The 27,712-nt window shown below is 44.1% G+C and overlaps 1 protein-coding gene across 1 annotated transcript in view; it reads left to right on the plus strand.

The window, feature by feature from the left end:
• Nucleotides 1-1,552: 1,552 nt before the first annotated feature.
• EIF2B5 (eukaryotic translation initiation factor 2B subunit epsilon) overlaps nucleotides 1,553-27,712 on the plus strand; it is a 52,273-nt gene continuing 26,113 nt past the window's right edge. Inside the window, exons 1-7 of the mRNA XM_040349742.1 lie at nucleotides 1,553-1,777; nucleotides 10,656-10,780; nucleotides 17,136-17,321; nucleotides 17,406-17,583; nucleotides 18,771-18,851; nucleotides 20,554-20,631; nucleotides 21,248-21,560. Of these exons, the coding sequence (XP_040205676.1) occupies nucleotides 1,655-1,777; nucleotides 10,656-10,780; nucleotides 17,136-17,321; nucleotides 17,406-17,583; nucleotides 18,771-18,851; nucleotides 20,554-20,631; nucleotides 21,248-21,560 (1,084 nt within the window). The 5' untranslated portion in view covers nucleotides 1,553-1,654. The remainder of the gene's footprint in view (nucleotides 1,778-10,655; nucleotides 10,781-17,135; nucleotides 17,322-17,405; nucleotides 17,584-18,770; nucleotides 18,852-20,553; nucleotides 20,632-21,247; nucleotides 21,561-27,712) is intronic.

The raw sequence follows: 27,712 nt of genomic DNA on the forward strand, positions 1-27,712 counted from the left end.
TGGTCCTACATCCATCCTACTTTCATGAACAGGATACTACTTTGGTCCGACTTCAATGATATTCAATGGGCCTGAAGTAGGATCAATGTAGGACCAAAAGTAGTACAGGGAGCATTTTCAAAGTCGGACCGACTTGTGTAGGACGCTACAAGACGCTCTCATAGGGAAACATTGAACACAGAGCAAAGTAGGATGAAAGTAGTGTAGTAGTGTGAACCCAGCCGGAGGGAGGAGTAGTAATTGGTCGTGTCTGAGAGTGTCATGAGACTAGCCTGTCTGGCAAGCCCGCTGACCTTGCTGTTTAGTTAGACCCCTTTCACACTGGGGCGGTTCTCATGCACTTTAGCACTGGAAATAGCCTCTGTTAAGCGTCTGAAAACCACCTCCCATTCATTGACGTGTGCCTTTTCACACTGGGGCGGTGCGCTTGCAGGACGTTTCCAAAAGTCCTGCAAGCAGCAGCTATAGGATGGGTTGGGAGCGCTGTATTTAGCCCTGCCCATTGGAATGAATTGGCAGCGCTTTCAAAGAGCCTGAAAAGCGATTTGAAAGTGACGCAAAACTGGAGTTTTTAACCCTTTTTTTGGGGTTAAAAGCACCCTGCTAGCTGCTGAAATGAAAAGGCGCAGCTAAAACGAGCGGCACTTTAGCGCTAACGGTGTAGCATGGAGATCTGTATCCCATGAAGATCGGTATCCCTGCCATCAACTGCGCATGTGCCAATTTCAGGCAATTGAATTCTTTGCCCCACAAACTGAATACTGACCCCCCATACCACACCCCCTCGTGAAATACAGACTGACCCCCCCACCCCAGACCGATCCCTGTGCAATTGAAGTCGAGCGCAGAGCTACTGCCGACGAACACTGTGCCGTGTCAGATTAACCATCAGCCGCCGCGGGGGTCAGTCTTTATTTCACAGGGATCGGTCTGGGGTGGGGGGGTCAGTCTGTATTTCACGATTGGGTGTGGAATGGGGGGTCAGTATTCAGTTTGTGGGGCAAAGAATTCAATTGTCTGAAATCGGCACATGCGCAGTTGATGGCAGGGATACCGATCTTCATGGGATACAGATCTCCATGCTACAACAGCACGGGCGCTCAGTATGAAAGGGGTCTAAAAGTGATGTATTTTGCTTTTGAAATCCTTTAAAAGAGTTAAAAAAAGTGCGGAAACTTTTTGAAGAACCCTTGTATATATAGATATATCTATATATAACTATATAGGTTCTAACCCCCTCTCCCCTACTCTATATAAAGAAAAAAAACGTTGGCTTTAGAGCTGCTATTCTCCCTAATTTAAATGATAAAGTGCCATCTTGTGGCCAATATGAATAAGACATATCCTTATGTGCGGTTTTACCGTGTAGTGAGATGGCTGGCTCTTGTGTGTTGTTCAGTCATGAGGTGTAGCAAGATGGCTGGCCCTTGTGTGTTCAGTCATGAGGTGTAGCAAGATGGCTGGCCCTTGTGTGTTCAATCATGAGGTGTAGCAAGATGGCTGGCCCTTGTGTGTTCAGTCATGAGGTGTACCAAAATGGTAGAGTTCACGCACGGAAATAGATTTTGGTTTGACTTCTCTGGGACACCGTAGTAGGTGCCGGGTGACAGAGAGTACGGTGGCCGGGAAGGCTTAGTGGAGAAGCGTGAGAGTTATGGCTGCTCGGGTTGGGAAGCGAGGTGGAGGGGGAGATGAGGAGCAGCCTCCACTGTATGCCGTGCTCATAGCAGACAGCTTCAATAGGAGGTTTTATCCGATCACCAAGGACCGGCCACGGGTAAGAGATCTGAGAGAATGGAGGGCTGACAGCCATGACATGTGTCATTGCCTCATCATGTCACTGATCCTCTGTTTATATAAACATGAGGCATCTGAGCTGATTTTTAAAAATGATTCATGGTAACATATGGGCACTTAAATTTATTTCTCTTTTAATGGGTTATCATTATTTCTAAGTTCCAGCTGTATTACCTTTTCTTGCTCAGTAAATGTATATTGTGGGTATGGGTGTTTCGTCACATATGGCGACCCATCACATTTAGCTACCCGCTGGAGTGCGCATGCGCAACACCGCCCATATGCGTTCCAAAACTTTTACGACAAAACGGCATACTAAAACCGTCAGTGTGAGAGAAGTGACGTCAAACACATGAAAATTCTGTTGATTTTACATAATTTAATTTGGCTGTAGCTGTGCGCACCCCCCCCCCCCCCACACACACACGTCTACACATGTCTGTACCGTGCAAGATTGTTGTTGGGGAAGTATTAAGGTTGGAACGCATAGCAGAGTTTTTTTATTGTCTGTAACGTCACGCATCGTGCTTGCGCAGTGCAAAATTTCTCAGCACAAAATTTCTCAGCGCAACGTCACTTCTGTAGCCAAATGTGATCGGTAGCCGAATGTGGCGAAACAGGGGAATGGATTTTATACTCTAATTATTACCCACATTGTTTCCAACATGTTGCACTCCCTTCCTGTTCCAGCCATTCGCTTTTAAGCACTGTGATATTTTGACTGACAATTACTCTGTCCTGTAACACCATACTCAAATTCAATTTATTTCAATTTAGTTTAGATTTCTTTTGATTTTTAAAGCAGAACTTCATGCCAAAAGTTCCACTTGTTTGCATCCTCTCCCCTCCACTGCCACATTTGGCACTTTTTTGGGGGGAGGGAGTGGATACCTTGGTTTTGACAGGTACTTGCTCCCACTTTGTCAGATCGCATCGGTGATCTGAGCAGAAGTTGGGCCCCTCCTCTTTTTCGCCGCAACCAGGACACCTCACAGGTACCAGAAGACTGCGGACCATTCAGAAAGTGCAGCGCGGCTGGCTTGCCATGCCTAAGATGCCGCGTCTGCGCCCAAAGCCTATTGAAGAATCGGCTCGGGTGAGAACACCGCTGGATCCCTGGATAGGTAAGTGTCCTTATACTAAAAGTCAACAGCTACAGAATTTGTAGCTGCTGACTATTAATGTTTTGGGGGGAGACAAGACTGTCGCTCTTCTTTAACTATTTCCATACCAGGAACTTTTTTTTACCCCCTTGCTGCCCAGGCCAATTTTTGGCTTTAAGAGCAGTCACACTTTGAATCACAATTGCACAGTCATGCAACACTGTACCCAAATTAAATATTAAAACTTTTTTTTTTTTTTTACACACAAATAGAGCTCTCTTTTAGTGGTATTTAATCACCACTGTTTTTTTATTTGTTGTTAAACTGATGAGGCTGCACTGAAGGGCACTGACTGGCATCACTGCTGGACACTGTTGGGGCTGCACTGATTATCTGTACAGGTCTCCCCTGTGAGGAGATGCTGCTGATTGGTTCTCCTCTCCTCACACTCTTTCAGTGCGAGGAGAGCCGATAAACGTCACTTCCATGTTTACATGTGATCGGACACAGCCAATCACCTGGGTAAAGAGCTGCGTCATTGGCTCTTTACCGATATCAGGGTTGCACCATGTCAAGGGGACACAGCCCCGGCGCACTAGCGCGGTGAGACTGGGGCGACGTCATATGACATTGTCCCAGAACAAGAGGGGATCCCGCCTGCTGTCATTTGTCCATACAGCAGGGGCAGGGGGAAAAATAGAGGGGCTTGTCATGATATGTAAACAGTAGCACTGTGTACATTTTGTGATCATGGCGATTGGTTATCACCATGATCACATGGTACAGAGCCATGCAGATCAGCTTTGTTAACCAAGCTGGGAAGGCACGACCTGCATCCCTAACAGGGGCACTGACTGGCCAAGTGCTGTTTATTCACTTGAAGCCTTTTCTGGCTGATAGATTTGCGTAGACACCTTCCGGTCCCAAACCAAGATGTTGGATATGATCATGGCATCAAAACTTCATGCACTCACCACCGCTGAGAAGAACAGATCAGACTGCTGGTTTGAAGCGTGACCTCTATACAAGAAGCAGTTTTTTGGAGCGAACCTATTTCTATTTGTGGAAATACTCTGTTTTGAGCGTATGATGTTTTGATGCCAGGACCATATTCAACATCACGTCTTGGCTTGGGACTGGAAGGTGTCTCCGCAGATCCATCAGCAGGATTCCCTATTTGATATCTGATGATCCTTGTCTGACCTTCTTGGTCATCCTTGGAGGTGAGCAGCCAATCTATACATTTTTCAATCGATTCTGGATTAATGTTTGTTTTTTCCTTCTATCAATCTACAGATCTGCTAGTCATTTACTTACTTATTTATGAACTGATACTTATCCCTACTTTTTCTCTTGGACTACTTCAGTACTTTTGCAGTTGTTTCTTTTTTTTTTCTATTACCGTATATACTCGAGTATAAGCCGACTTGAGTATAAGCCGAGGCACATACTTTTACCACAAAAAAATGGGAAAACGTATTGACTCGAGTATAAGCCTAGGGTGAGAATGCAGCAGCTACTGTAAGTGAAAAAGAGGGTCAACAATGCCCATTTGCAAGCCTCACTGTGCCCATTGCAGCATCACTTTGCCATGTACCTGAGTCCTGTTCCGTGATAGTCCGTGACATGCAGATTCAGATGGTGGCTGGGCAGTGTTAAAAAGTTGCGCTCCTCCATGTCCTGTTCTGTGATAGGCGGAACACTCAGTTTCCCAGCAGACACTGTGTTCAGTGTTCCGCCCATCACGGACGCCCTCTCGTCTATCGCAGCATCCGTGATAGGCGGAACACTGAACACAGTGTCTGCTGGGAAATTGAGTGTTCCGCCTATTACAGAACAGGACATGAAGGAGCGCAACATCTTAACACTGCCCGGCCACCGTCGGCATGTCATGGTACACTGACTCGAGTATAAGCCGAGTGGGTCACTTTCAGCCCAAAAAAAAAGGGCTGAAAAACTCAGCTTATACTCGAGTATATACGGTACATGTTTTTTGGACTTGTATTATAGACAAAGCGCACCATTACCCCCTTTCTTTAAAATGTAATATATACCCCAATTTGTGTAATATGAAAGATGTTACAACGAGTAAATAAATATCCAGCATGTCATACATTAAAATTGCACACACTCATGGAATATCGACAAACTTCAGTACTTAAAAATCTCTATAGGCCTCGCTTTAAACTCCTTTACAGGTTACCTGTTTAGAATTACAGAGGAGGTCTAGCACTAAAATTATTGCTTTCGCTCTAACGTTCACGGCAATAGCTCACGTGTGTGGTGAAAACAGTTTACTTGTGTGTTCAACTTGCGTATGCGTTCGCTTCTGCGCATGAGCATGGAGGGACGGGGGCGCTTTAAATTTGTATTTTATATTTTTACACTGTCCCTTTTTCATTTAGGAAAATTTAAATACATTTTATATCGCTTTTACTTCTATTTACAAGGAATGTAAACATCCCTTGTAATCAAAATGAGGATGACAGGTCCTCTTTATGGAGAAATCTGGGGTCATCCCCAAATCTCTCCTTTACCTTTGAAAGATATATATATATATATATATATATATATATATATATAATCGTATTTGCCGGTGTATAAGACGACCCCCTAATTTTACAGTTTTTTTTTTTTAAGATGTTTTGCCTGTATTCACAGTATAAGACGACCCCCCCTTCCGAGGCTTCCGACGCTTCATATTTCTTCCTTCTGGAGCCATATTCTTCTTCCTGGAGTTGGAGCCAATCACAGCGAGCAATGTATTCTATTAATGAATACAAAGCCTGCTTGGATTGGCAGAGGCTGTAACATCATTAGCCTGCGCCTTTCTGACTCTCAAAGCCAATCCGAGCAGGCTACTGTATGTAGCCTGCTCGAATTGGCAGAGGTTGTTTCTCCAATACAAGCAGGCTCTGTATTCATTTGAATACGTCGCTCACCAGGATTGGCTAAGCGGTATATACTGTATGTAGCCGAAGCTACATACAGTATTACCGCACATCCAGCAGGCATCCGAGCAGCTGACCCGGCGTATAAGACGACCCCTGCTTTTTGGCCATTTTTTTTTAAAAGGTAGTCTTATACGCCAGCAAATTATATATATATATATATATATATATATATATATATATATATATATATATATATATATATATATATATATATATATATATATATATATATATCTATATCTCTTAAAAAAAATATTTTCTTCCGCCGTATATCTGACGTGATGTCATGGCGTCGCTCCGGTCCTCCAAGGTCATAGAGGCGATCGGAGACAATCTAGAGTCTCACTGCCTCTGTGACCAACCAGCCGCACCTTCGGCTCGTTTCTCAGGTGAGCTGGTGTAGCTTCACAGGAAAATGGCGAATTGGACCAAATTTGGAAATTTTCACTTAGGGGTGTACTCACTTTTGTTGCCAGCGGTTTAGACATTAATGGCTGTGTTGATTTATTTTGAGGGAACAGCAAATTTACACAAGTTGTACACTCACTACTTTACATTATAGCAAAGTGTCATTTCTTCAGTTTTGTCACATGAAAACATATAATAAAATCTTTACAAAAATGTGAGGGGTGTACTCACTTTTGTGAGATACTGTGTATATATGTGTGTGTGTGTGTGTGTGTGTGTGTGTATATTGCGGTTGGCAAGTGGTTAAAAATGCACTGCAGAAATAGACATCCACTTCCCCAACATTTTGTACAATACTGCGGTAAGGAGGTGGTTTAAGGATATGGTCCACTTTTTTCTAAGTTTCAGCTGTATTTCCTTTTTTTTGCTCAGTAAATGTATATTGTGGGTGGAGGATGGATTTTATATTCTAAATAAAGTTGATTATGAGAGGTAAAGTCTTATAATTATAAGTTCATGTCAATGACCTGAAAATCACATGACGGTTCAGTAGCAGCGAGTGTAAAACTGCAATGTCGTGAGTATCTGCACAATGGTGACTAGCCGGCTTGTGTCCCGCTGTACAGTGTACATGAAAATGGAGGGTCTGGTTTACTGACATTTCCTGACCCTTCCAATGCAATCAGTGTAAAAAAGCATTTAAAAAAGTTGATAACATTATTAGGCCCCCAGGAGAAGTGGATGATGTCACTGTGCCTTGCCGCTGCTTTTACAAAAATTCACTACTGCATTGGGTTGAAGCCCATTCTTGTGATATTTAAAGCGGTAGTTCACCCTGACCCACATGATGTTACCATCGAGACAGGCATTGTAGCGCGAGCTACAGTATGCCTGTCCCGATTTTTTTAACCCCGTACTCACCTCGTAGTCGTCCATCGTAGATTCCGGCTCCCGCGGGGAATGGGCGTGCCTATGGAGAGGGAGGATGATTGACGGCCGGCCCTGGCACGTCACTCTCCCCGAAGACAGCCGGAGTAGGTCTCGGCTCTTCACGGCGCGTGCGCACAGGCTATGCGCACGCGTCGTGAAGACCAAGCCTATTTCGGCTATTTCCGGAGAAGCGTGACGCGCCAGAGCCGGCCGTCAATCATCCTCCGTCTCCAGAGGCACGCCCATTCCCCGGTATCTTCGATGGACGACTACAAGGTGAGTATGGGGGGAAAAAATTCGGGACAGGCATACTGTAGCTCGCGCTACAGTGCCTGATTTAAAGGTAAAAGAAAAATTTTTTTTTTTTTTCCTGTCGATAGGGTGAACCCCCGCTTTAAATCACCTAGCTTTGTCAGTTGGTAAGGCATGATGATGTCACCCCTGTTTGTCAGAAGTCAGGGGCCAAAGTAACATTACATATTGATTGGTATAAGCGTAGCAACGACCTGTAAGCTCACAGCTTCCTTGATTTGGCGATATCATCTTAAACGCGCTTAGTCTGTATTGATCTTTAAAGCGGGGGTTCACCCTAAAAACGAATTTTTAACATTAGAGCCAGCATACTAAGGGCATTTACTTTCGGCAGGTAAATTTTTTATTATTTTTCTCCGTACATACCTTTTTTATATTCTGATTTTGTCCAGGGCTTCCGCGTTCTGATGACTCCGGGACTGGGCGTTCCTATCCCTGCCTCAGGGTTCCGATGACTGCGGGACTGGGCGTTCCTATGCTTCGGTTCGATGATTGACGGCTTGTGAAACAGGTGACCTGTCGCACAACGCGCGTCACCAGATTTCCGAGCTGCGAGTCGGCACTATACGGCACCTGCGCCCGCCGTGTAGAGCTGACTGCGCAGGCGCCGTATAGTGCCGACTCGCAGCTCGGCTATTTCCGGAAATCTGGTGACGTGCATTGTGCGACAGGAGACCTGTTTCACAAGCCGTCAATCATCGAACCGAAGGATAGGAACGTCCAGTCCCGCAGTCATCGGAACCCGCAAGCCCTGGACAAAATCAGAATATAAAGGTATGTACGGAGAAAAAAAAAAAATGACCTGCCAAAAGTAAATGTCCTTAGCATGCAAGCTCGCATGGTGGAAAGCTTTTGCGGGCGCGCTCCCGTGATACAGCGGCGGGCATACCCGCCACCGACTGTATCACTCGGCCCCGCCCCCGGCACGCCACGTCATCGGATGTGATTGACAGCAGTGCCAGCCAATGGCTGTGCTGCTATCAATCCGTCCAGCCTAGCCAATCAACGGCCAGGCTGGGAACCGAAGAAGATCACAAGGACGCGCGCAGGACTTTCGAGGGGTGAGGTAAGTAAAATGGGGATTCGGGGGGGGGGGGCGGTACAGTCGGATGTTTTTTCACCTTAATGCATAAGATGCATTAAGGTGAAAAAACATTTTACCTTTACAACCCCTTTAACAACCAGTGAATAGTTGGCTCCTACCCACTGGGTCTGGTATGGATTTTAGGAGAACCCCACATTATCTGAGCATGCAGCCTGGCAGGCCAGGAAAGGGGGGCACAAACAAACCATACCAGGCTACATGCTTTGTGAGGGGTGCTTTGCCATGCTGCTAATCCTCTAAGTAGAGGAGACAAAAACTTTGCCAAAATTACTGTGGATTCTTTACTCGATGACACAGTTATGGGCTGTATTTGAAGCTCTTTTGGCCATACTTCTGTTGGTCACAGAAGTGCACTTAGTTCTCCACTTCTGTGACTCAGATTTAGCTGACCGCTGGCTAAAGTCTGCTGTTGGCTGACGTCACAGACAGTCCATGCTCTCCTGGGATCCCGATAAGAATGCTGACATCTGACCAGGTGCCCGACCGACATGCTTGCTGCTGAGCACTTGAGATGGCTGCTACAGCCCCCACCACAGCCCAGTGCTACAGTGAGCGCTGGAGGGGCAGAACACATTCTGGTGACTGACGGTCATCTCTCTGTACTCAGAGCGGACATAAAAACTGAGCGATCGGTGGTCTTTATTGCTCGGATCGATTCTGCCATCTAGGTGAGTGAGTTTATCTTAGATTCCCACACTTCTCTTTTAACCACTTGCCGCCAAATCACGTACCTGGTACATCATTTGACTTCAAGTGACTGTATCGGGATGATGCCTACACCTGCAGGCATCACCCCAATACCGTTTTTTAGACCCGGTGGTCGGCTTTCTTGTAATAGCAACTGGATTGCTAGTTGCTAACTAGCTATTACAAGCAGCAAGAGGGGACGTCCCTCCCTCCCACTAGGAGACCCAAGCTACCAACTGGCACATCTGCTGGCTTGCTGAAGACCCATACAAAGCCAGAATCGGCTTTTGATCAAGTCTTCACTATGGTAAATCGAAAGTGATGACATGACATCAATTCCAGTTTAATTGGCTATTATCAGTGTCATTTTTTGAAAAGCGAAAGTATTCAAAAACGCTGATCTTGGTGTTTTGAATGCTTTCAAATGCAAGCAAGGGATTTGGGGTCTCATTGATCCCCCAGATCTCTCCATAAAGAGTACCTGTCACGTGCCTATTGCTGTCACAGGGATGTTTTCATTCCTTGTGACAGCAATAAAAGTGATAAAAAAAACAGTGTAGAGAAAAATATATATATATTTATTTATTATTATTTTTAAGTGCCCTGTGCTTGTGTGCAAAGGCGAATGCATGCATCTGTCCCGCACGCAATCAGCGATCGTCCCACACGTGTGAGGTATCGCCACGAACGTTGGATCGTGAAGAATAATTCTAGAAGACCTCCTCTAAATTTAAAGTTGTAACCTAGAAAGGCTTTTAGAGCCTCGCCTATGTATAGTAAAATGTACTTTGGCGCTGTGCGCAGTTTTAAAGCGTGACGTGTTTGGTATTTATTTACTCAGCGTGACATCGTCTTTTATATACTTTACCAAAAAAATTGGGTTATATATTGTTTTGTTTGCATCAAAATTTTAAAAAGTAAATTTTTTCCCCCAAAAAATTGCTTTTTAAAAACCGCTGCACAAATACCATGTGACATTTTTTTAAAACCCACCAATTTATTTTCTAGGGCCTCTGCTTCACAAAATTATATAATGTTTGGGGTTCTAAGTAATTTTCCAACAAACAAAAATATTTTCACATATACACAAAAAGAGACAGAAAATGCCTGGTCTTCAAGTGGTTAAATATGGTAATGCAAAGGTCTGTTTGTTAATATTACAAGTAGCAACATATTAAATGCGTCTTAGTTCAGAGCAGTCAGAAAAATTTAGGTTAGGGGTGTCAGAGCAAATATTATTTCAGATTAGTTGCTTACAGCATGTGCATGTTTTCCCTCTTTCAATATGTTCCCCAGTACTGATCTCTTAATGCAACCTGTAAAGAAATGATTCAACGTGTTTTATTCTTTGTATTTCAGGCTCTTTTACCACTGGCAAATGTGGCTTTAATAGATTATACCCTGGAATTTCTTACTGCCACTGGGGTTAAAGAAACATTTGTTTTTTGCTGCTGGATGGCAAATGAGATAAAAGAACATCTGAGGTAAGACTGAAAATTCTGTTGGAGGGATAGATGGTAGAAATGATCTAAACTGGCCTTTCTTATGCCCTGTACACACGATCACTTTTTGTGATGGGAAAAAAAGTCATTTTTTATCATGAAAAAAAATGTCAATTTTCCAACTTCATCATTAAAATTGATGTTGCCCACACACCATCATTTTTGAAAAATTATGAACAAAGTGACGGCACTGTGACGGTATCGGTATGATATCCCCGTCAAGCATTCCCTCCTCTCCATACAAGAACATCACAGGATTCCCCACACATGAGTCAAGACTGGATGCTGGAACCAAGACACTTTATTGACACAAAAACTCAGCTTATATGTGGTTACAGCCTGTTAGGAACGCCCCCTCACACAGTGGGGTTTCCCATACAGATTATAGGAGACAAGTCGGAGCCGACCATGCAGACACGTTTCTTTAGATAAAGACATCAGGGGAGTTAATTAATACACTGAAGCAATCAGAATAATTAACATACTACTTCTCTAATCATTTAGCCTGATGATACAATACACATCTTTTAAGGGTAAACACAGATCTTCTTTACACAACACAATAGATCAATTAACCTTTAGAATAGTGAGGGGACATTAGCACGTCAATAACCGGTCAGAGGAATGAATCACACATGAAATTCCTTTCTACCTCTACCCATGGCTAGCAGGGAGCAGTATACTGAGACATATAGGCAAATGTATCACAATGGCCCCCCTTTTGCTCCCTGCTCCGGCAAATCCGGTTGGACCTTCCCTGGTCCAGTAGGGTTGACGGGTTCAGAGCTTTTAGTCCGAGGTTAACTCCGTTTGGCATGACTGACCTCCCTTGGCAACTGCTTCAGACTCAGGTATGTCACCGGGTCGTCAGATCACACGCCGGTCAGTCCCCAAGTCTTTGTGCGATCTGCAAAGTCACCAGAAGTCAGTGTGAAGACAGCGAATGGGTCTGTGCGCCGCCGTCTAGGTGTCCCGCTATGGGAGGGGGCAGGTTATGGCTCTGAAGTGACAATCACAGGAGGTTCATAAAAAGAAAAAGTTATATTTGTTGAAATGCTGTAGCACTGGTGCTCAGAGTCCGGGGGGGGGGGGGGCCTCAGAGCCCCATAAGGTCAGCCACCCCCTGCTCCCTCCGCAGCCGCCGGTTCTCCTCTTTGAGCTTCTCCAGCTCCATCTCCAGTTCATGGAGCCTGGGGGGGTCAGCCCGCTGTGACCTCAGGTGGTTGTTCTCCTCCTCCATGCGGCTTATGCACTCCTCCAGCTCTATGTACTCACGGATCAGATCCTGCTTGCTCATGTCCTGCAGGCTTTCCACGTGGTCCTTCATCATCAGGAACTGGGTGGTGGTGTAAGGGGCCACCGGTGGGCCCTTGGCGAACATCTGGGGCGCCCGCTGCGATTCCATCTCCTCCAGTCGCTTCTTCTCCTCCCAGGTCCGCTGGTTATATGACTTCCAGGACCTCTTCTTCTTGGAGGGTAGCTGGTGGTACCTCTTTCTGCCCAGCTCCCTCCAAGGCCCCTCCGGCTCATGGCTGTCGCCCATGACCAGCTGACAATGGTGTTCCCTGTTGTCCGTAATAACAGATTGTACCATGAGGGCTTCGTAAGGGGTGCCCAATGGTTCTTCCTGACCCAGCTCCTGGGGATCCCAAGCCGAGTCTACACAATGGGCTGCTGCTGGTGGGCGGTACCCAGGTTGAGACCAATTTGACCTGGTGTTGTCATTCATGGGGCAATTCTGCTTGAAGTGACCCAACTGTTTGCACCGGAAGCAGCGTTGTTCGTTGTCCTCCTGGCGTGGGTAGCGAGGGCTAGATGTCATCGGTCTGTTAGGCGGTTGGTATCTAGCGGCTGGTGGGTGTGAGGGTGCCGTTGGTCGTGGAGGTTGTACCCGTGGTGTGACCTGGTTTGTCTTGCGAGTATCCGCATATTCATCCGCCAACTTCGCGGCCTCTGGTAGAGTCATGGGCCTGCGATCTCTCACCCAATCCTTGACGTCCGTCTGGATGTGATTGTAAAATTGCTCCAGGAGCATTAGTTGCAAAATGTCCTCTGCGGTGGTGGCCTGGCTGCTGTTAACCCAGTTAGAGGCCGACAGGGACAACTGGCATGCCCATTCCGCGTAAGAGTCTTTCGTGGTTTTGCGTGAGTCCCTGAACTTCTGTCGGTGGGACTCTGGGGTTACTGCATAACGAGCCAGGAGCACTTCTTTAACCCTGGCGTAGCTATGGATATCCTGATCTGGCACGGTCCGGAAAGCATCAGAAGCTTTGCCTGACAGTTTGCCTGACAATATTGCAACCCACTCTCTTCTAGCTATTCGGTGCAGGTTACATTGTCGCTCAAAATCCGCCAGGTAGTTATCAATCTCACAGTCCTTTTCATCAAAAGCTTTAAAAGCGCTAAACGGAATCTTCCTTGTGTCTGCTGTGCTGTACTCACTGTTTGGAGAATGTGCGGCTGCTTGTTGGACTGCTGCCAGTTTTAACTGTAGCTCTGCGTCCCTTATTTGTTTATCCTTCTGTAGTTCTGCGTCCCTTATTTCTTTAGCCTCCTGTAGCTCTGCGTCTCTTATTTGTTTGTCTCTTATTTGTTTAGCCTCCTCCGCTAACAGGTCCATCACTTTCAGCACCACATCCGGCGTTGGGTTCGGGCCGAACCACGCTAGCTTCTCTCTCATTAGCTTGTTGGCTGGCGATTCCTCCTCCTGAATCACTGGTGTCTCCATCTCTTGTACTGCTGGCGTTGCTGCAATCCCGTCCTCCTGGTCTAGCTCCATTGATTCTGCTATGATGACCCGCTTGGTTTTGTTGCTAGCAATCCTTCCACGAACTTCCAGTAGTTCTTCCAGTGTCGGCTTGGAATCCGGGTGTGAAGGGGAGTAGAAGGGAAAATCCCGCTGCTACCAACCAATTGTGACGGTATCGGTATGATATCCCCGTCAAGCATTCCCTCCTCTCCATACAAGAACATCACAGGATTCCCCACACATGAGTCAAGACTGGATGCTGGAACCAAGACACTTTATTAACACAAAAACTCAGCTTATATGTGGTTACAGCCTGTTAGGAACGCCCCCCTCACACAGTGGGGTTTCCCATACAGATTATAGGAGACAAGTCGGAGCCGACCATGCAGACACGTTTCTTTAGATAAAGACATCAGGGGAGTTAATTAATACACTGAAGCAATCAGAATAATTAACATACTACTTCTCTAATCATTTAGCCTGATGATACAATACACATCTTTTAAGGGTAAACACAGATCTTCTTTACACAACACAATAGATCAATTAACCTTTAGAATAGTGAGGGGACATTAGCACGTCAATAACCGGTCAGAGGAATGAATCGCACATGAAATTCCTTTCTACCTCTACCCATGGCTAGCAGGGAGCAGTATACTGAGACATATAGGCAAATGTATCACAGGCACTATAAAGGGGAAGTTCTATTCGCCTTGAGGCTGCTTTTAGCTGATTCCTTGTTAGTAAAAGACGATTCGTGCTTTTTTGTCTGTTACAGTGTGATGAATGTGCTTACTCCATTATGAATGGTAGTTTTACCTCCCGTCTCAAAACTTGCTTCTGGGCATGTGTGGGTTTAAAACGTAATTTTTGCCCACACACGATAATTTTTTATGACACAAAAAATGACATAAAAAATTCAAGCATGTTCGAATTTTTTTTTTGTCATTTTTCTGAAGACATAAAATGACATTTTGCCCACACATGATCATTTTAAATGACATTTTTAAAAATGTAATTTTATTTCATCACAAAAAGTGATCGTGTGTACAGGGCATTAATCTTTTTACCCCAGAGGAACCCATGAAATAAATTTCAAGTTTATGAAATCCCTGTTTGATTAGTCCATCAGGGGTCAGTGGGAACATGTATTGGTGGGAAGATACCCCTCTTACAGAAATGGTTACAATGCCACCCTTGCAGTTATGCTGCTGGCACTGGATCTGGAACTATGCAGGCACCTTCAGATGGGAGGTCAGTGATCCACAGCTCAGGGAACCCATAGCAACCTCTAGAGGACTCTGTTTGAGATTGGGTGGCCTAGGTTCTAGAGAACCTCTTTGAAATGTTCTCTAGAGAGAGTTGTTCTTTATAATGCTGGGTGTAGCAGATGACAGTACAACCAAGGCTTACAAACGGCAGTGGATGTATTTTCAGGTAGCAGAAATGTTGCATGACATTATTTGGCAATGTTTTAATGGAAATATTTATTGCTTATTTTTATTATTTTATCTCATGCGTATGTTCTCTCCTCCACAAACGGCATCAAATACTCTTGGAGGCTTAAGGTGTATGTAACCATTTTCCATTACCACTGATTTATGCATAGCACCAACAAAACTTGCAATACTCTCTATTACAGTTGTGCTCATAAGTTTAGGTGCCCTGGCAGAATTTATGATTTCTTGACCATTTTTTAGAGAATATAAATGATCATACAAACTTTTCTTTCACTCATGGTTAGTGTTTGGCTGAAGCCATTTATTATCAATCGACTGTGTTTACTCTTTAAATCATAATGGCCACAGAAACTACCCAAATGACCCTGATCAAAGTTTTACATACCCTGGTGAATTTGGCTGATAACATGCACACAAGTTGACACAAAGGGGTTTTTATGGCTATTAAAGGTAACCATCCTCACCTGTGATCTTGTAATTAGTGTGTGTGTGTGTATATAAGGGCCCTTTCACACTGTGCCGCCCCGAGCTTTGGTGATAAAACGCTGCTATTTTTAGTGGCGCTTTACTGTCTGATTTGTGGGGCATTTAGGCAGCTATCTGGGAGCTTTTAACCCCTGCTAGCTTTCACACTGGAGTGAATGGAGCAGCTGTTTTTGGGTGCTTTGCAGGCGCTATTTTTAACAGTATAGCGCCTGCAAAACGTCCTCGGTGTGAAAATGGTCTAAAAGATCAATGAGTTTCTGGACTGCGGACAGGCCCTTGCATCTTTCATCCAGTGCTGCACTGACGTTTCTGGGGAAAGCAAAAGAATTGTCAAAGGATCTGCGGGAAAAAGGTAGTTGAACTGTATAAAACAGGAAAGGGATATAAAGATACCCAAGGAATTGAGAATGCCAATCAGCAGTGTTCGAACTCTAATCAAAAATTGGAAAATGAGGAGTTCTGTTGAAACCAAACCACGGTCAGGTAGACCAACTAAAATTTCAGCCACAACTGCCAGGAAATTTTACTTCCTCCCTAGACCAGAAGTGACAGACATTTGCTCTGGTCCTCCAAGGCCATAGAGGCGATTGCAGACAATCTGGTCTCTGTTTGCCTCTGTGACCAGCTGGCCGCACTGTCTGATCGTTTCTCGGGTGTGCCGCCAGCTGAGAGAAAAAAATATTGCTCAGCTTGAGCTTTACTCATTCTTTATTTGTTATTACAATGGAGAGGACGATCAGAACACTTTTTAGGGCCATCCATGCATAAATCCATACAGCCACAGCCAAATGTGGCCCTCAGCTCTGCCTAATGTTGCTCATTATTATGTTTCTAATCCAGCATTAGCGTCATCAAAAAAGGTTTTATTTGTTTTGGTTACTTCTTTCTAAAAGCTTTAATGAAAGATGCAATGTAATAAAGATCAGCAATAAACAATGAATTCATCCACAATGTCAACAGTATGATTATGATAGTCGTTCATGCCAATTGAAGTGCACATTAGAATTGGGTAGGAGAAAGACAAACATACAGTTTTACGTATAAAAGACAAATGCAAAAGCTCTTCTGTAATTGAATGGTAAGTCAGTAACATTACAGATGCCAACTGTCTATGTCATTTTGTTTTTTCGTTTTGAGAAGCTAAGGTGTGGACTAATAGGAAAACTGCTTTCATGGGCTTTATTCAGAGATACTTCTTCGTTTTATATAAAAGTACTGGAAAGAATACTTTTTACAATAAAAATGTTTCCCCCAGAATTTATATATAAAGGAAACAAAATTATCTCTGAATAAGCATTTTTCCTGTTACCCCACAACTAGGCTTCTGAAAACAAAATGACATTGACATTTGGCATCTGTAATCTTATTGACTTACCATTCAATTACAGAAGAGCTTTTGCTTTTGTCTTGTATACATACAACTGTATGTTTGTCTTTCTCCTACCTTAATGTTAATGTGCACTTCAGTCGTCATGGATGCTTTCCATAGTTATGCTGTTGACATTGTGGATGAATTCATTGTTCTTTGTTGACTTTTAATATATTGTATTCTCATTTAAAGATTTTTTTTTTTTTGATCGGATTAAAGTAGATGGAAGTATAAGTGCAGCTTTTATCTAACAATGTATGTTTGCCTGGACAGGAATTCCAAATGGTGTCGACCTACCCACTCCAATGTGGTGCATGTAGTGACCTCTGAACTTTACCGCTCACTTGGGGATGTCCTCAGAGATGTGGATGCTAAATCTTTAGTTCGATCAGACTTTATCTTGGTCACTGGGGATGTAGTTTCTAATATAAACATTGAAGCAGCTTTGGAGGAGCACAGGTAAGAAATTCTACATTTCTTGTGGCTAATTTAATTGGACATTCTTCATTGTCCTGCTTAACTAATTAACTTTCTTTCTTTCAGGACACGTCGGAAATTGGAGAAAAATATTTCAGTAATGACCATGATCCTGAAAGAGTCCTCGCCTGGTCACCGCACAAGGTGTCTGGAGGATGATGTTGTCATTGCTATGGATGGCAAAACGAAACGTGTTCTACTTTACCAAAAAAGCCAGGACTTGAAGCGATATCACTTTCCAACAGTAAATAAATTATCTTTCTTCCAAGCCCAGTGTAACGAACTAGAAAGACAAATTTAACTTAACGATTTACATTGGCGTTGTACCAATACCGGTATTGGTGACCCTACAAAGCATTTGCATCATGCAAATGCTCAGATACTAAAACCAATACCTTCAAGTCCGGGTTCACATGTGTAGGGCTGGTTTTGGTGAGATTTCGTTCAGCAGTCGGGTGCAAATTTCTAAAGTGACACTGGAAATCACACCTGAACCAAACTGAAAATCTTACCTGACTCTCTTTAAAATCGCAGTGCAGCTGGCCCACACTTATGTGAACCGGCTCCATAGAAAACTGGTTTTGTTCACGTCATGTGAATCGGATGCGATTCAAAATGCAATATATAATAATTTAATAATAAAATAAACGGAACCACATAAAATATATTTAGTGTTCGATTAATCTAATAATGTGTCACATGACACTACAAATAGTTATCGGTAATTATCAGCGAGTACTTGAGAAAATGTTATGTATATGGTTATGGTACATCCCTAGTTTGCATAAATTACCTTTTGGGTACTGCTAACTGCAAGGGTTACTTTTGAATTTCTTTGATATTTCTGGGTGGCAAAGCAATACTACTATAACTTCTTTCATCAGTGTCATGGGTTTACAACAGGGTGGCTATAAATCCAGTGTTTTTTTTTTTTTTTTTTTTTTTAATCAAATTAATTTTATTAAAATGCTTTTGGAGTAAAAAAAAATTTTTTCACATGAAATTGTAGTAAAAATTTAAAGTGAATGGGACTGTCGGTGAGTCAAGTCAGAGGAGGAGCTGCTGTGGGACAGAGATGACAGTTGCTCTTTAAAAATGATGATTTAAATCAAGTTGATTTAAATTAAATCGACCCTGGTTTACAATTCTCAACCCACATTTGTAGACAAACAGAAAATTATTATTAATATTCAGGATTTATATAGCGCCAACAGTTTAGGCTGTGCGTTACAACACAAGGGCAATGCTACTACAATAAGAAAATAAATAAGAAAATGCTACTGCAAAGTCGCTACATGCATATATACAGCGTTGTATGGCTACAGATTGGTAGGTTACAAGAAAATGTTGTACAATGTCACTGAAGAGTGTAATTGAGTAATCCGTGAAAAAGCTTTGAGATTTGATTTTGTTTATTTTTTGTATTTTTAGAGTATCTTCCAGACCAAAACTGATGAAATAGAGCTGCGACATGATTTGTTGGACTGCCACATAAGTATTTGTTCTCCTCAGGTATTGTTTGTTTGTTTTCCACATATCCGTCATCTACAGCTGTAGTGTTGCAACATTTTTTTTGTTTTATTTTTTTAAAGATTTTTATTTGGCAAGTGTGTACATACAGGTCATGAAAAATTGTAGACAATGTACAGTCATAAGTATGTAAAACATCATAATGTGTCAATAAGGAAATCTTTCTCATCTATATATCCGAGTACAGTGTAATCTTCAGTACAAATAGCGTTTTTAAACGTTGGTCACCTCATGTGCTCATATAGAAGGAACATAATAACCCAAATTTCCAACAAAATCTGAGGTAAACTCCTCCCAACATTCTTGTGCTGTTATCCATCCAAACACAAAATCTTACATTCACCTCTCCTATTGCGTAGTAATTTCCCAGCAAATAGTTGCAAAGAAACCCTCTCAGGTGTCAGTTTGTACCGTATCTTTAGAGTTACTCCATCTGCCCCAAACTTTATTAAATTTCTTAGGACAGCCCCTGGATTCATACGTCAATTTATACAGTGTGACATTGGCATTGACCAGGCCTTTACAGGCAGCTAATGTGAGATGTTCTCTCTTAATCCAGTTGAGAGCAATCAGCTTTCTAACATGGTAGAACCGCAATTTTAGTAATGTTCGCATGTTATTAATCATAACCTCATCCTGCCTAGGAGTCCCAACAGTGAGCTACAGATCATCGGCAGATCAAATGTGTCGGAAACCATATGCCCAGAGGCGATTTAGTTTGCATGTGCCGCGCTATATAAGTTTTCATTCATTCATTCATATGGGTCGTATCCTATTGCAGTCCCAGACCATATGTATAAAGGATCCATCTGCTGCTAAACATTTTTGACAAGTGGGGTTGTCCTTCCTTCCCATTTTATACAGTCTCAGCGGAGTGTAGTACATTTGGTGCAAGTATCTGAGTTGTATCAATTTGTCTCTGGCAGAGATCACTGCACCCCCCCCCCCCCATTTTTCCTCTGTAAGTTCTGGTATAATATTAGTCCGTCTTTCTCCAAGTTTAATTTTCCCTTGGGTTTATTCTGTCTATGAGCATACTATAGTTGGTAGAGATCAATTTAGTGTGATCAGGAGCAGCAAGGAGCGTTTAGAGTTTTCAAGGGGTATTCGTTCTGTCCCAACCTGAGCATGAGCAGCATCCTTCGTCTGGGGAACTGGAATGCCCAGGAGTTTGGGATGCCTAGTTCCCTCTTTAATTGTGCAAACAATTTTAGTTCTCCGTTATCATACATTTGGTGGAGCTATGCGCGTCCAAATTTTGCCCATCTATTCCTATCCTCTAGGTGGAAAAATTCCTTCAGACAGGGATTAAACCACAACGCGGGGCAGAGGGTGATAGATGTAGGAGGTCGTCGGCTATATCAGTGTTTCCCAACTCCAGTCCTCAAGGCACACCAACAGGTCATGTTTTCAGGCTTTCCATTATTTTGCACAGGTGATTTGATCAGTTTCACTGCCTTAGTAATTACCACAGCTGTTTCATCTGAGGGAAATCCTGAAAACATGACCTGTTGGTGTGCCTTGAGGACTGGAGTTGGGAAACACTGGGCTATATGTTTAAAACAGATCCCCAGAATATGCCTAGCAGAGCATCTCCCTGCTCCCCCACTGTAGGGGTTGTAAAATTTTTGAATGTAACTTTCTTTTTTTTTTTAATACATTTTTCTACCCTTCAATTTTGTAGGTAGCAGAGCTATTTACAGACAACTTTGACTACCAAACAAGGGATGACTTTGTTCGCGGTATCCTTATTAATGAAGAGGTAAGGTGTCTGAAGTCTAAGAAGCTGGATAGATTTAAAGTGTTACTAAACCCAGGACCCTGCATTCACTATATTTGGTCTCCCACAGTACACAGAACATGGAAATGCAATTATTTTAGTAAATATAAACTGCTAAATACCTTTTCTCATCCACAGTATATAGTAGTCTTGTGACTTATATCGGTGTCTGGTAAAGCTTTTCCTATAAAACCTCAGGACCCCTAATACTCTATCTGGACAGAGCTGATTGGCCCTGTGCTGATCACATGCACTTACCTAAGAACAAAAAAAACTCTTTAGAAATACACACCAAACTGAGCATGTGCAGTCTGACTCCTTCCATTTATAATATTCAGAGAGGAGTTGGAGACATTGGAAGCAGGTGCAGATCAGAGAAGACAGGTACAGATACAGACTGATTTTACTGTTGTGGATTTAGTAACAATTTAAGTGGTCAAGGTTGCTTTACAATCTACATAAACATTTTAGTACATTTCGAGGCATCAACAAACAATGTTTTTTGTCTGGAAAATAATTTTTCCTCCACATTTTGTGGATGTTTGTCTTGTGTCTGTTTGATTTCAGATTATTTACCCATATTTTTGCACATATGTAGATCCTGGGAAATCAAATCCACCTTCACGTGACTCAGGAAGAGTATGGTGCTCGTGTCTCCAACCTGTCCATGTATGAAGCTGTAACGTCGGATATTCTGTGTCGCTGGCTGCACCCTATAACTCCTGAAATGAACTTCACTGACCAAGACCCACATAATTATACTCACTCCCGTCACAATATTTACAGAGGGGCAGAGGTCAGTCGTGGCCATGGCAGCATTCTGCGTGAGAATGTTTTGATCGGCAGTAGTACTACAATTGGGGCAATGTGTAACATCAGCAATGCCAGCATTGGAAGAAATTGCAGAATCGGTAAGTTATGGGGAGAAATGTGGTTGAATAAATGGTATGGAAATTAAGGTGTAGTTGAAGCCAAAAAACTTTTTCTGTAGCTTTGAATAGAATAGGAAAGTGTGTGTGTGTGTGTGTGTGTGTGTGTGTGTTGTTGTGTTTTTTTTTGCTTATTTGTGCTCCTGCTGTGTTCTTTGAGAAGATTCACACTCTCTATTTGCCCTAGTGGATGTGTCATTGTCAGACTGTACCATAAATAGATGTGTGAATGCTTGTTTTGGTGACAACTACCGTGAAGAGAGGATTTCTTTTGACCTTTCTGAGATTTTTCCTTTGGCTTCTACTTGACGGAAAGTAACACGACAAAAGATTTACATATACATTTTTTTTTATGATTTGTTATTAGGTTCCATTTTTTTTTTTCTCTACAAATTTTTGAAAAGGTGACATCAATACTTTCAGAAAACTATATAAAAGTAGAAATACACCATGGCATAGAGTGCAACCATAGATGACCAATAAGTAGACTTGCAGTACAGCATAGCAGCATGAAATCCAAAACATATGGAAGTTTGGTGACCAATCACAATACAGTGGAACCTTTAATTACGAGCATAATCTGTTCCAGGAGAATGTTTGTAATCCAAAGTACTCACATATCAAAGCGAGTTTCCCCATAGAAGTCAATGGAAACAAAGATAATTAGTTCCATATTGACTTCTATTGTGTGCAGTATTGCTTGTGGCCAGAGGTGGGGGGCGCCATAGAGACTTGGAAATACTCAGAGACCGCTCGGATGCACTCGGAAAGGCTCGGGAACTGAGTATTTCCGAGTGCATTCAAACGGCTCTGAGTATCAACGGCGCCCTGCGAACCTCTGGCCAAATGCGGTACTGCACACGCAGAGGCTTGAATCCTGCTCGTTTTGCGAGACCGCAAACCGTGTCGGGATTTAAAAAAAATAATAGCTCGTATTTAATAAAGGCTTGTTAATCGCTTTTCTTGCAATCCGAGGTATTACTGTAGTACGGATCCCATTCAATAAAGGCAATATAAAGCGTATAATAGCAAAAAATGTGCATATGTAAAACAGAGGAGCACCAACCAGGTCTAGGTTTTAATTTGGTAAAGTGGTTTTAAACCCAGATTAAAAAAATAACCTGCAAGACAAAGGAGTAATGAGCTTTTATGCATCGCATACTGGTTCATTATAAAATACTGGCCTTCGAACGATGCTGTTCAGCGGTCCGGGCACATCACTGTTACCAGTGAAATGTCGTCCTGGAGTTACTGCTGGGTTTGTGGGCTCTGGCTTTGTTATTGGCAATAATGTCACTCCCGCGTAAGCGCTTCAGGTAACAGCACAGCAGCTGAAGAAACACGAGTGGGCTATTTATTCAGTGTGCATGCGCCGATATAGTGAATATCTCCTAAACTATGCAAGTTTAGGAGAAAATCATGGTACCTTTAGGTAGGCCTTATTATAGGCTTACATGTAGGTAAAAGTAGTTGTGCAGGGTTTACAACCAATTTAATCCTCTGTCATTGTTCATACATCATTGTTCTTTCCTGCAAGCAAGCATTTCAGTTTAATGTGTAGTCCCACAAATACCTGTTGAGCCTGTCCGTAAAGTCCACCTAATGTAGCTTACTGTGATGGGTGGTAAAGATTCTGGCACATCTACAGAATTCAGAAGAGTTATCCATCTCATGTATGCTGTGCCTACTTGCGCTACAGTGGGATGGGAAGATGTTGCAGGGTAGATGCCATCAGCATAATCACTGCTAATTAATAAGCATATAGCTTGTCAGTCAGCACCTGACCACACCTAGTCCTGCTCACTGCTTTTTTGATTGAACACTGCCTCTTTGGTTGAAACCCACCACTGTGAGCAGGGCCGGTACAAGGCAGGAAGGTGGCAAGTGCCCTGGGCTGTACCATTTTGTATAAGGGGGGGGCACAGCCGCAGGTGAAGTTCTGCCACGGCCGCCAGTACAGTGACCTGTGTGCCATAGCCAGTGCGGGCAGCGGCACTGTACAAATTGTGTGCCGAATGTGCTCGCCGCTCCTGCATCTGGGACCGTCGCCCCCCGCCCCGGCTCCCTTTCCTGTCTGCTTCACTGTTTGTTTACTCCCCCTATAGAGGAGTCTCTTGGTCCCTCCCTGCCAGCGTCGTGACGTCACTCCACTCACGGCCAGAGGCGAGGTGGGAGAGGGAGGACTCGGAGCGCTGCGCAGGGAGCTGTGTCGGCGCTCCCTGTGATGTGACTCACAGCCTGGGAGCTAGAGTGGAGGAGCTGCCGACAAGGACTAGTCTTGAGGTGCCTGCCTGGCTCTAGCTGGAACCTAGCAGTGTGCTACAAGACGGACTACTGAACTTAAAGTAAGCAGAACCTGTTAGAGCAGGCAATAAAATGGCTGGATGGGGGGGTGACTGAGGTGAGGTGACCGGTATTTTATCAATAAAAAATGGCAGATAAAAAAAAAAAATTGTGTTATTTTAAATGAGCCATGCTTGCCATCTCTGACTGGCAAAAAAAAAAAATCAATTGCAGCCTCACTGTGCCCATCAATTGCCGCCAGTGTGCTGCCAGTTTGCCCCATCAATTGCCACCAGTGTGCTGCCAGTTTGCCCCATCAAATGCCCCCCCTGCCCGGCACTTGCCTGTCTTGGTCAAATCTATCGCTTCAGCCAATCAGGTGACCGGTAACCAGACCTGGTGCACCTGATTGGCTGAGAGGTGGGTCAGTGTTAGAGAAGCGATTCCCTAACACAGCACTACATAAGCAGAGAACGCACAGCAGTGCGCCCGCCGCTTAACAATTTGGAAGCCTATTAGAGCCCACAGGCTCTAATCAGGAAGCCTATTAGAGCCTATGGATCTAATCAGGCACTTCCAAATACACCCCCACCGCTGTAATTCAGATGCCCAGCACTCGACAAGGGGCCGGACACCTGAATAGTGGACAGCAGCAGCGACAATAGATAGATTCATGCAATGAATCTATCACTTTTTTTTTTATTGAACCGGTGGGAGGCATACAATTATGCATAGACATTATACAGAAATCAGAACAAAATACAGTGAACAGCAGGAGACATGATCAGGTACAGATACAGAAGAACAATATCAAGCTAAACAATATCGCAAAATGCAATTCAGATTACAACACTGCATACAATCGTCTTCAGAAAATACAACAGGAAATTTTATACCAAACAACGTGGGCAAAAACCCCCCCTTCCCGGTACAACCAGGGGAGGTGATGACAATGACGTAGGCAGGAACCAACATGGCCCAACTCCACACCCACCCACCCCTACTGGGAACACTCTGTGGGTGGGGGGCCCGGAAAGCGTAATGGATTGGGGCTTCGAGAATGGTTCAAATGTAGATAAATCCTCTCCCCGCTACACCCTGCTGGAAGTCTACCCCGCGTGAGGAGGGGAGACGGGGAGGGGGAGCAGCACTGACAGGATAGGGACCGGTCCGCAGTCAGATCCCTTTTCAGGGGGTAGTGGGGGAGGGAATGAGGACATGCTGAGTTCCTTGACTCACGGAGTCCCTATAGTGGATCCAGCAGGCCCTGTTGTGTCTGAATTTATTGTGGGTGTCGTGGGCCTGGTGAATGAGCTGTTCCATGTCTTCAATATGAATCTATCTATTGTTGATTGACGGATGCAGGAGAGAGGGGGCGGCACATCAGTGTCTGTGGCTTTCAAAGTCCCACTGAAGGGGGAACAGTTCTTTGTTCTATTGCTTTAACAACATTGATTCTTTCTTAAAAACGGGGGGGGAGGGCAGTTTGCCATCTTCGCCCTGGGCACCAAATGGCCTTGTCCCAGCACTGACTGTGAGCCCCATTGTCGTGTTTGTGTGAGACACACAATCAGCTGGCTCAGGAGCTAGCACGCACCACTGCCCCCACAGCAAGTAGCTTGATATCGGGGCACTCAGAAGTTGGGGACGGGACAGGAGCACTGGCTGGGGGACCCAAGAATTGGAGGATCGGGCTGCTCTTTGCAAAACTATTACACAGAAAGTATGACATGTTTTGTTTTTAAAAAAAAAAGAGAAAAACTGTGCCTTTACAATCACTTTAACCACTTCCCGACGGCCGTACAACTATATATGGCCGCAGGGTGGTTCTAGTTCTCTGGGGCGCCGTCATTTGACGTCCGCCCCTTTCTGCGTTCCCCACGCGCGCTCCCGAGCGTGCAGCGGGGAACTTCTATGCTGGCCGTGTCCCTTGGACACAGCCAATCACAGATCGCCGTGAATGGCCAATCGGAGTGGCCGTTTGCTAGGCGATCTGTGCGGCCAATGAGATATGATCTCATATGTTTACATATGAGATCATTTCTCATTGCCGGCTCTCACAGACATCGGTGCTGTCAGGGAGAGAGGAGACCGATCTGTGTCTCTTGTACATAGGGACACAGATCGGTCACCTCCCCCAGTCACCCCCCTTCCCCCACAGTTAGAACACTATATAGGGAATACATTTAACCCCTTCCTCACCCCCTAGTGTTAACCCCTTCGCTGCCAGTCACATTTATACAGTAATTGGTGCATATTTATAGCACTGGTTGCAGTATAAATGTGAATGGTGCCAAAAATGTGTCAAAAGTGTCCGATGTGTCCGCCATAATGTCGCAGTTGCAATAAAAATCGCAGATCGCCGCCATTACTAGTAAAAAAAAAATAATAAAAAATAATAATTCTGTCCCTTATTTTGTAGGCGCTATAACTTTTGCGCAAACCAGTCGCTTATTGCGATTTTTTTATTTTTTTACTAAAAATATGTAGAATACGTATCGGCCTAGACTGAGGATAGAAAAAATAAATTGAGCTATTTATTATAGCAACAAGTAAAAAAAATAATTTTTTTTTTTCAAAATTGTCGCTCTATTTTTGTTTATAGCGCAAAAAATATAAACCGCAGAGGTGATCAAATACCACCAAAAGAAAGCTCTATTTGTGGGAAAAAAAGGATGTCAATTTTGTTTGGGAGCCACGTCGCACGACCGCAAAATTGTCAGTTAAAGCGACCCAGTGCCGAATCGCAAAAAATGCTCTGGGCAGGAAGGGGGTTTAAGTGCCCAGTAAGGAAGTGGTTAATCTCTGATGTATGTGCGGTTGCATGCTATATCCTGGAAGAAAGGAGCAAGCAGGATCAGATTGTGCCAAGGGGGCTTTATCACGTATACTGTATCTCAGGGCTCAAAATTTCAAGTCCTGAGCTACTAGCCAGGCCTCAAGAGTTACTCGCCACCAGTTGCCCCACCTAATTCATACACTGCCCTGCGCCTAATTGCACCCATAAACACTCCCTCGTAGATTATCTCATGGAATGACAATGTTTTATGCAGAATCAAGTTACAAAATTAAATGTTACCAACAACAACTTTAACAAAATGGGACAGGGCACTGGGGGCAGACCAGAGGGACAGGGCACTGGGGGCAGACCAGAGGGACAGGGCACTGGGGGCAGACCAGAGGGACAGGGCACTGGGGGCAGACCAGAGGGACAGGGCACTAGAATTGGGTCTCTTCCCCATTCTCTTGCTGTCTGCTCTGCAACTCCCATCCATCCTCTCTCTCCCTCTCCTATTCATCTCATCAGGAGCCTGTGTGTGCGGCTCCACGCTTGCATGTCCCCACTTCCCCCTTTTATTCAGGCTGGCAGAGAGGAGAGGAGCTGCAGCACAGCAGGAGGGAGTACAATCCACCGCTGAGATCCACACAACTGCACAGCCATTGACACCATAGCACAGCGCACACTGACAGCGCACAGCACACATTGAGACCAGTCTGTTCACAGTGCTCAGGCTAAACTGTTGGACACTTACATAGAGCAAAAAGGGGAGGAAAACTGCACAAACTAGAAGGCTGCCGCTCTCATGTCAGGGCAACTTTCAGTGAGCGCTGCACCGGAGTGGTAATTTTTGCAATCCTCCACCTCATTTATTACTTTCTGCTCTCCAGCTACATTGGTCGGGGGCCCGGGGGAGGGGGGCAGGCTCAGAGAGGTCATACTGTTAGGTACCATGGCTTAATGAGAATTGTAAGGAGAGCACCTATGTGCTGCTCTGCCTGTGCGCGGCTCAACAGACTACTTTTCCCGAGCATGCACCTTTCCTCTTCGGCCGCCAATCTCATTGGGACTC

Source organism: Rana temporaria, chromosome 4 (assembly GCF_905171775.1).
Source record: "Rana temporaria chromosome 4, aRanTem1.1, whole genome shotgun sequence".
Lineage (NCBI taxonomy): Eukaryota > Metazoa > Chordata > Amphibia > Anura > Ranidae > Rana > Rana temporaria.